General features: G+C 42.6%; 1 protein-coding gene across 1 annotated transcript; it reads right to left on the bottom strand.

The window, feature by feature from the left end:
- Positions 1–2,526: 2,526 nt before the first annotated feature.
- LOC121441975 (fumarate hydratase, mitochondrial) lies at positions 2,527–9,348 on the bottom strand (the record flags this gene model as incomplete). The annotated part of the gene is made up of 4 exons (XM_041643401.1): positions 2,527–2,874; positions 5,334–5,487; positions 7,447–7,574; positions 9,145–9,348. Coding segments are annotated over 4 exons (629 nt in total), but the record flags the coding sequence as incomplete, so codon positions are not given.
- Positions 9,349–10,555: the final 1,207 nt, after the last annotated feature.

Genomic DNA, 10,555 nt, shown 5'->3' with positions numbered 1-10,555 from the left:
AGCCAGGCTAAATATCTCAGAAATGAGTAAATTGTACGTTCAGAATTTCTTGCTGTTTGTTGAGCTGACAGTTCAATGGACATGTTCATTCCAGTTCTCTGATTTTCCTTTGAGATGATTTGCTCAAGAAAACCCTTTATCAAAGGTGGAGTAAGATGACAGGTATCTGTAATCCTAGCACTCAGGATACTGAGACAGGAGAATCCCACTTTGAGGCCAGTCTGAGCTACAGAACAAGATAGAGCTGAAGAAAAGAGCAACAGCAAACAACAGCCAGAAGTGGAAAGTCCCTGGCTCTTCTTAGTGTTTGTCTACAGGTATCAAGAGATTGTACGTCTTCATCTTAAGCCTGACAGTGTTTCAAGACTTTGACCATTTGTGTTGTTTTGGCTTTTTTTTTTTTTTTGAATTTTCGAGACAGGGTTTCGTTGTAGTTTTTGGTTCCTGTCCTGGAACTAGCTCTTGTAGACCAGGCTGGCCTCGAACTCACAAGAGATCCGCCTGCCTCTGCCTCCCGAGTGCTGGGATTAAAGGTGTGCTCCACCACCGCCCAGCCTTGTTATGGTTTTTTGATTTGTTTTTAAAGACAGGGTCTCACTATGTGGTCCTGGAAGACCCTGACCTCATGGAGGACCTTCTTTCCTTTTCTTTGAAGCTTGAGTGCTGCTGTGGCTAAAGGCAGGAGCCACCACTCCTCACCTGCCTACCTGTAGTGGGAATAGCACCATGGATGGAAGAAGGAAGAGGGGAAAGGAACCTAGATGGTCTCTAGACTGGAAAATGCTCTCCTGTGCATTGTGTTTAGCCATCTGTCTTGTCTCTCTGGCTTCTATCACATTTCTTCCACAGCTGTGGCACACAAGTGTCTCTGGACTTTGCTATATGTCTTCAGAGAAGATTCCCCCTGGAAACATGGAGTTGACCTTCAATTTGAGCATCCAACAGAGAAATCTAAAAGCCTTCTTCCCATGACATCACCCTATACTAATTTGCTTCAGCACCATGAGAGATGATTTTAATTCAAAGGATTCCTTGGCCTGTAATGTGCTGGACGGAATCGGTCATACAAATGCTAGCTGAGAGGCTGGGAACCTGATGTGCTGTTATCTGTATTACCTAAGTGGTTATATCCCTAGACAAGCCCTCAGATGACAGCCTGCCAAGGTAGACATCAACATCAGAACAAATATGTCACAAGACCAGTTCTCACAACTACCAATTATTTGTTACACATTCTAATTGACTGATTTTTATTAATTTCAAAACCTTTCTAAGATGGAATTAAGAGAAAGCACACCTTATCCAAAAGCAAGCTGTAGAAGCATTGTAGTATCACCATCTAACTATTGCAGGCAAAGACAGACCTACAGGTAAGAAAGTATCTCAGTGGTGATGCCTGCCTAGCAAGCTTGAGGCCCTGGGGTGAATCCCCATATTGAGAAAGAATACACACACACACACACACACACACACACACACACACACACACCATATGGACTAAGAATAATCCCTATAATTTCTGGAGTTATGTAAGAAAAGGTTTGAACCTGTAATAAAAATGCCTCGGGTTCGGAACATGGCTTGGTGGTAAAAAGCACTAGCTGGTCTTCCAGAGGACCTGGGTTCAATCCTCAGCACTACACAGTGGCTCACAATCAACTCCAGTCTCACGGAATCACTGCCCTCTCCTGGCCTCTAGGACACTGAGAATGTACGTGATAGACAGACATACATGCAGAGAAAACTCGTAACACATTAAAAAAAAAAAAGGAAAAAAATGTAATGTCCATTCAGTCTTAACAAATTAGAATTCTGCAAGCTGTGGTCAGAACTATAATCATAGCCTAGGAAGCCAGCAAAGGAGGCTTCCAATGTCAGCACCTGCCTGGACTACAGACAGCTCAAGGAAACTGGGCAACCCCATGAGGCCTGATCTAAAAAAACTGAAAGACTATAGAGATAGAACTCAATGGTAAAGTGTCCAAGCATGTGTAAGGATCTGGGTCCCACCTCCAGCACTACCAGGAAAATAAAATAAATAAATCCATCCACCTTCCTTAACAGTTTTAGAATTAGTTTTAATTACTCTGTTTCTATATAAGCAATGACTTTAAACTGCCACGGAGGAATTGGTGGTATAATTACTTTCCCAAGAACAAATATTAAGGGATGCTTGGCCCAAGCATACTAGTCTTTATAACTGTACGACAGCATGTGTATGTCCCAGTTTTTAATTGATCCCCCTTCCTGACACTAACACACGCACACAATACACATGTATACATGCTTACTCAAAAGGGCTTGGCCAGCTTATGCTGAGAGCACAGTAAATTCAAGCTGGTTAGAGACATGATTTGTGAATCAGTAATAATACTTTACTATCAAGGAACTTTATCAAAATACTACCAGCCATAAACTAAAACTCTTTAAAAAACTGATGAGTATTTTTAAAAACTCATGAAGTGACAAACACATATGCACAAAATATCAGTTTCTATTACATAAGTTACTTAGCACAAAATGAAATTAGTTTATCATTTTTTTTATTTTATGAAATAATCTTACACTTATTTAGTTTACTGTGGCCCTGGAAGTTCATGCAAATTGTCAATTTTGCTGCTACAGACCCTCAGGTCCACACATTTCCTTTTTAACTTCCTCATTTTCATTTATAAACAGTCTTGCTTTTTAAAATTTCATACAAGTTTATTTTAATATAAATTTATTTAAGTCACTTTGGGCCCAGCATGTCCTTGGGTTTCACCCACTCATCAAACTGCTCCGCTGTGAGGTAGCCAAGCTCAATGGCCGTTTCCTTTAAGGTGGATCCTTTCTTGTGTGCGGTCTTGGCAATCTTCGCTGCCTTGTCATACCCTGAGGGGAGGACACACAGCACAAATGTTAGACAACCATCATTGTTAGTGATGCAGATGTCACAGGCCAATAACTGTCAGGTCTCCTACAGAATATGGCCTGGATTTTCTTAGGAAATAGACTTAAGCACGCCTCATTTTATCCGAGATTTGTTGAAGTGGACCAATAATCGAAAGAGATTGAAAATAAAGCACCATGGTATAAAAACCCACATTTGGGTATGCTGCCCCATAATTACACCCCCACCCCACCCCACCGGGGTTTCTCTGTGTAGCCCTAGCTGTCCTGGAATTCACTTCGTAGACCAGGCTGGCCTGGAACTCCTAGAGATCATCTGCCTCTGTCTACTGAGTGCAGAGACTAAAGGTGTGTGCCACCATGCCTGGCCATACTTATCTTTCTAAGGCAGCACTAACATTAAATGTGGCAGGCCGGCAGAATAGACAGTTATTTAATGGGCAGCTGTCAGGACTGCCTCTGGAGGAGAACTGGGAAATTAGGTCCTTGTTGAGGCAGAGCAGCCAGACTGAGAGGGTGTCATTCTCTGGTTGGATATTACAAGGAGAAAACTGGGAAAATCTTAGCAGAAATATGTATCTGGACAAAAGAACCCAGGCAACCCAATGCACTGTAATACTCTCAGCCAGGAGATGACCCTGAGTCTCAGCCTGGCTACACAGCAAGCCCCTGCCTCAAAAAACAAACAAAGGATCACTGGCCTTGGCTTATTTCAGAGTCATCTGCTTTTTAAATAAAGGCTACCACCGGGAAGTTCTCAAGGTTGTTCTGACCTTAAAAATTGACAGTTTTAAAAAGAGAGAAGGCAGAAGCCAGGACAATGAAGTCAGTGAGAAAAGACAAAAATAAAGCTTAAAAGTCAGAGACCTGTGACCAAAGGGTGGAGCCTGCTGGGCAATGACAGCCAGGAGGTAAAGTGTGACATGTCTGGAAGCAACCACACCTGGGCCTGCTTGACTTCATCCTTCCTTCTGTGCTTTGTGTGTGAGCAAGGACTGAAACATAAGCACCCTGCTCACCAGCACAAAACACTATTAGCCACCAGACTCTTGTGTCTCAAGACCCCTGAGAGCCGCGGACCAGGACTCACTCAGCCAGTGAGGTGGTCCTTGCTGAGATCAGGAGGCACATTTGCCAGAGATGTTGCCTTGGGTGGCTCTGTCCTCACAGAGTCCACGAAAGTGCCCCAGCCATCCTGCTTAGACGGTGTCTCTAACCTAGAAGTGTCGGAGGGAGCACTTGTCACAGGAGCCCTTGGGGTCACTCTGTACATCCAGGTGAATACTGGTGTATAACAGTTTTAAATGAGTCACCATTTTACCAACTTTACACAACTAGAAAACCTCAAATAAGATCTGCCCCAAAGGTCGGGATCAGAGAACATGCTAAAATGTAACTACATCATGCCACATCACTCAAAAACAGACCAAAGTCAACTGCTCGGTAGCGGGAATGTAGCGCTGTGTCTGCCTCAGCCTGCAGAAGCCACAGCAAATATCTTACAGGCTGGGCAGTGGTGGTCAGCCTGCCATCTAAGTCTGTATAAAAACAGTTACAATCTAGAAAAGACTAGGAACACAAAGGTTAATTTCAGAAAAAGTATTCCATTTTCTCTCCTTTCCCTATAAACATTAAATATTTTGCCTTTCTCTTTTAATTAGTAACATTAAATATCTGAATTGGATAAAACAAAATTCAAGTGCTACATAGTATCTAGAAAAGGAAAAAAGCAAATGAATCCGTTCGTTCACTGTTGGTAATCAGGCAGTGCCACCTAGTGACATTACCAAAGAAGATCTGACAGACAACCTTCCCAACTGCAAGCAACACCCAGCACGTGAGTGCATTAATATGAAATGAGGGCTGGTGTGAGAGCTGGGTGTGTAAAAGTGCTCTCTGCCCAGACACGTGCCCTGCCTTCTATCCCACAGCCGCACGTGGTGGAAAGAGAGAGCGGACTGCTGCAAGCTCTTCTCCCATCTCCATGTGCATCCCATGGGACAGATGGACTCACAGACAGATAAAGAGACCGAGAGAGACATGCATACACACACACACACACACACACACACACACACACACACACACACACTGAGAGAGAGAGAGAGAGAGAGAGGTAAAAGGTTTTATTTTTTAAAAAAAGAACTCAAAGCCATCCTAAGCCATATATCTAAAACCCTGTCCAAAAAAACTAGTCACTTGAAACTTCTAGGACCAGCAAATTAGTTTATAAAGGTGCTTGCTGTGAAGACTGCTAACCATAGTTCCATCCCTAGAACCAACATAGTAGAAAGAAAATAACCTGACGTACACATGTACACCACGGTGTACATGTACATGCACACACACACATACACACACAACATTTTTTTAAAATTTAAGGATTTTTGTTTTTAACTTTTAAATGCTGTTTTTAAAATGGCATTATTCTCCAAACTTACCTATATGAGGATTAAGAGCTGTCACCAACATTAAAGACTCATTCATTAGCTTGTTAATCCTCTCAGTGTTGGCCTGGATCCCCACCACACAGTTTTCTGTGAAGGACACTGAAGCATCTCCCAGCAGCCTGGCTGAGTGCAATACATTCTTAATCTGTCAGAGACACAGAGAGGAAGAAAGAAAGAGAGTCATTTCTAAGCCTCAGTTTACTTTGTTTTGCTTTTGTCCAATGACATGCATTATTTGACGTTCCATGCTGGATATATAATTCAATAACCATACATCGCTTTTACAAATTCTGCAGTATATACCCAAGAAGACAAGTGAGAAAGGAAGTTACAAACCTAAAAATGACAAAAGACATAAGTCTGAGTAACTAACACAAGACACCCCTGATGGATAAGTAACACAAGACAGCCCACAGCGACTAACACAGGCTAGCCCATGGTGGATAAAAAGAGTATCCATGGAGAGTTAACTAATCCGAGATAGTCAAGGTAGATAACTAACACAAGACAGCTCACGGTGAATAAGTAACACAAGATAACCAATAACTGATAGCTACACAGTGAACATTTAAAACAGGTGAGATGTGTTGTATCCACAATCCAGGAGGATTCCTAGCAGACACAGATGTGGACAGCCATAGATGATGAAGACCCATCCAAGCAGGAGAAAGAGATGCAGAAGTATAGAGGCCTGAGACAGCTGCTAAATGCTGGATGGATTCTTTGGTTTTATGCCTCATGAAACAAACACTGCAGAATCACTTTGAAGTAACATCACACGGTGTTTACGCCTGTTTCTTTTGAGCAACACTTCCCATATACAGCTAAAACCCCAGTAAGATCTGGAAGCTATACTTCCACCAATGGACGCTAACAGAAGCTAGACATTAAAGCTTGATTCTTATGACTTAACTGTAACTTAAATACTATCCTGATATCCTAATTAAAGCAAAACTTTTTTTTTCTCTCAATTAGGTCTACCTTTGACCCCAATGTTCTCCCTGTCTCTCAGGCTGATGTAATAGTTTTACTCTATGCGATGGAAAAACTGTATTTACCAGAACTGTTTTTTTTTCTTGTTCATTTTTACAAAGAAGAAATAGGATGGCATTACTTTTAAGACATAGTAAATGATTATAAATCTAACAATAAACAGTTGTTATACACCTGTATATGTCAGGCAGCTGGTATTAACTGTTGGAAATATGGCCCTGATGCAAAAGCATATAGATCTGAAGTTCATTTTGGCCTGTCTTTTGTTTGCCAATCCTGACAGAATATGCATGCCATGAAGGCAAAAAACATAAAGTTCATTATGCTTATTGCTTATTGTGAACACCTAAAATTGTATGATCCAAAGTGAAACCTAAATGAACATACTAATATCCATTTGCATATACTCATCAATTGGACTTTCTACCACAAGCCAGTAAGAAATAAGCCTCTAGTGTATTTCAGATTCAGCAGTGTACAAATGGCTGACTGAAGCTCAGGAATCTGCATACAAGATGATACCAGCTTGTTCCATATTTGGAGTGATAAGGGAAAAAGAGAAGTTTGGTGCACAGTTAGTTTCTAAGGTACAAGGAAAAGGCAAAAGGAAATTAAAGAAAGACTTTTGGGGGGCAGAAAAAGTGCTAAAAAAAAAGGAGAGATGGTCAACATGTCATCCTGAGAATGGGGAATGTCCATTAGAAGGAAAAGGTCACTGACAATGAGGAACAATGCGAGCTACGTGAAAGGCTTGAGGCTGGACCAAAGTGATCAAACCATCCAAGATTGGCAATGGGCCAGTCTCTTCCACCCAACCCTGAAGGAAGAAGCCACAAAGCAGCAGTCTGAGAAGGAGACAGGGCTGTACAGGAGGCATACTTTATAAGCTGAGCAGACCTCAACTGATTTCCAGCTACTGGCATCCATGTTGGGAGGGGATAAAGAAACCCCTCTCCTACTCCAGAAACCCAGACTATTCCAGTAGCACATCGGTACTCTACAGACATCACACAGTTACCTAGTGTGGAAGTTCCAGAAACCTTCAGGAGGACAAGAGTACTGGCAATTAGTCTTCAATCAGAAACTGCTAAAAATCAAATTGAAAGCTTACCATCATTGGTTTAAAAACATTCAACTCAAAATGTCCATTGCTGCCTCCGACAGTAACAGCCACATGATTCCCCATGACTTGGGCAGCAACCATAGTCATTGCTTCACACTGAGTAGGGTTCACCTTTCCTTTGAGAAAATCAGTGCAGAGTCTCATCAAATAGGCTCATGGTTTCCCATATCATTTAAGACTGTTTTTATATCAAAGAAAGAAATGTAACATTATTAAATAAAGACATAAAAGAAAACAAAATTGAGGTACAGACTGTAATTCTAGCCAATCAGGGGTCTAAGGCAGGAAGATTCTACATTCAAGGACTACCTGAGTCAAGGCCAGACTATGCAACTTAGGAAGATCTTGACTCAAAACATATAAAGAATTCTAGGGATACATCTTAAAGACAGAATGCTTGCCTAACATGAGGAGGCCCTAGGTCCAACCCCCAATATCACAGGCACACAAAAATATCAAAGAAAGGGGGATGTATAGCCAGGGATCACTCAAGAAAAACTCCATCTACACATGGTTTCCCTTCTTTATGGCTTATGTTCCCACATAGGCATTTAGGCAACCAGGCACGAAATATACAATTAGAAAGACATAGACTCCACCCTCCAAGAGAGTGGCAGCCAAGAAAAGAGCTGGCGACTCCAATAAATAAGGGGTTCACAAGAGAAGGGGAGATGCTAGGCTGGAACTCTATTTAGTCCCCAGGGCTCGAGCCCAGCAGCATTCCTTTAACAAGCCCAGATCCAAGCCGCACACAGCAGATTCTTCTAGCCAGTGTGAGAATACATGGAAGGATTGCCCCCTGTCTGTGATGTTCTGCCATTTGTTTTTCATTTTGGAAACAGGTTTTTGCTTTAGTTGCCCAGGCAGTCCTGAAATATTGTTTGTAGCTCAGGTTGTCCTTGAACTCTATCTAATCTTCCTGGCTCAGCCTCCTAAGTGCCAGGATCAACCATATGCATTACCATATCTGGTTCCATTTCTCTCTTTAACAATTATTTTCAACTTGCAATCAACTAAACCTACATGCCATTTTTCAACACAACTGCAAATAGAGATCTTTTGGGCTATGTACACATACATAGTTAAAAGTCTATTGAAAGCATTTTCTACATAGTAAACTATTAAATGCTACAACATATTGCCACCTCAACTTTTGCTATCAACTAAATAATTAGTAAGTGTTTCTTGTCTCTACCCCACGTCACCAGTAAAATGCTGAATGGGTAGGAGCCCAATATCAAGCTATTTTTCCAAATAAAGACAACTCATTAGTCATTCCCTTAAATGTCTGTTCCCCCAACTATGCTCACCTCCCAGATTCCAATGTCTGTCACTTCTATGTATCAGGCCAGAACCAGAGGCAAAACATGACATGAGGACTTTAGAAGGGGGCTCATATTTATCCAAGGCTGATTGTTGTACTCTGTCATTCTCTTGGCTTCAGACTGAAGGATACAACTATGCAGGCTCCAGTCTGAGAACCTCAACATGCCACTAACTCATGTCATGTTCCTGACTTGGTAAGTGATGGTCCTGAAAGCTCTGATCCACACGGATACTGTGGAACAAGTGCTCCTCACGCGTCCCCATCGCTTCCGGGATGGCAGTGGAAAAGCATGTTCTGTGTTACGAGTCCCTAGGATCTAGTCAATTCCAGCTCCGGAAACTTATCAGCTAAGTGCTCACCTGGCATGATGCTGCTCCCTGGTTCATTTTCAGGCAAGATCAGCTCCCCTAGACCTGACCGAGGACCGGAACCCAGGAAGCGGATATCATTGGCTATCTTCATCAGGCTGCAGGCGGTTGTGTTCATGGCTCCACTTAGCTCCACCAGAGCATCGTGAGCAGCCAGAGCTTCGAACTTATTTGGGGCCGTGACAAAAGGCAAGCCTGCAGGAAAGAAAGAAGAGTAAAGACGCCTGCCAAGCACAACCCAGCTAAACAAAGTCTAGTAGACACAAAGCAAATTAGAACAGAGGGCTGGACGTACGATTCAGTGACAATGCCTGCCTAATATGTGCAAGGTGCTGAGTTTGAGTCCTAGGACTATGAACATCTAGAAATCAATAACAAATAAATGTCAATTTTGAGTTGAGGAAAATGCTGCAGTCAAGCTGTGTCAATACTCCTTTAAGACACCCCAAAAGGCTTAATGCAACTCTTTAACAAGCATATGTGAACAAGGCCAGAGTATTCTCATAAGGATGAGAACTGTGAAATTCACTCTGCTTTTTGTTCACACTCTGATCTCAGATAATGGTTTAAAATTTCTCTGTCTACTCCAGTCTCTTCTGCTCAAGAGACTAGGGAGCACAAATAAGCTATGGTTTTACTCAGTCCTTCTATCCCACAAGCAAAGAGTCTGTGTACTCTAAATCCTAACACAGTTTCTTTCCATTAAAACATGATTTTGAAAACCTCAGCTGGAGGATAAGCAAGTGTGTGCTCAGTCACAGAAGGTTCGTCTATACCACCCCTACCCCAGGTTCAAAGACATCTCAGAAGAAACAGCAGGAAGAATGAAGAGCTGGGAGGAGGGAGGAGCGCTGTGAAATACTGCCCTCTGCACATGCATGGAACTTGAATACAGGAACACACATCAGCTATGGGTAACTCACAAGATCAAGCCGGTTAAAAGTTCCTGCATGAACGCTCCCCACTTCCCCACATCTGAGGAGCTACTGCAGTTGGTGGCTGCTGAAGGGGAGGGAGTCACTTTTCCTTGAAGGATGGCTGCTAGTGGGCGGCCCCATATCCTAGTGGATAACTCCATACCGTGCATATGTGGGCAACACAAACTGAAATTAGGGATATATGCAGAGGGAGAGGGTGGGGGACTTGAAGTTGGGAGGGAGACATATTTGGGAAGTTGGGAGATGGGTGCTAAATATGGTCAAGATACATTGCATACACTTATGAAATTTTAAAAATTTACATGCCTAGGGCTTAGTCCGTCTATACCGCTCAAAACAAAGCACCACAAACTTGGTAATATATTCAAAGCAGAAATAATTTTCTTGGGGCCGGGCGGCGGAAGGCGGCCAGAACACCGGGCCGGGCGCGGAAGGCAGCCTGAGGACGCCCAGCGCAGCCGGCG

This window comes from Microtus oregoni, unplaced genomic scaffold, assembly GCF_018167655.1.
Source record: "Microtus oregoni isolate MIOR12 unplaced genomic scaffold, Mior012 000086F_ref0000336, whole genome shotgun sequence".
Taxonomy (NCBI): Eukaryota; Metazoa; Chordata; class Mammalia; order Rodentia; family Cricetidae; genus Microtus; species Microtus oregoni.
The sequence above is the reverse complement of the archived record's forward strand: the minus strand, read 5'-3'. Positions and strand labels throughout refer to the sequence as shown.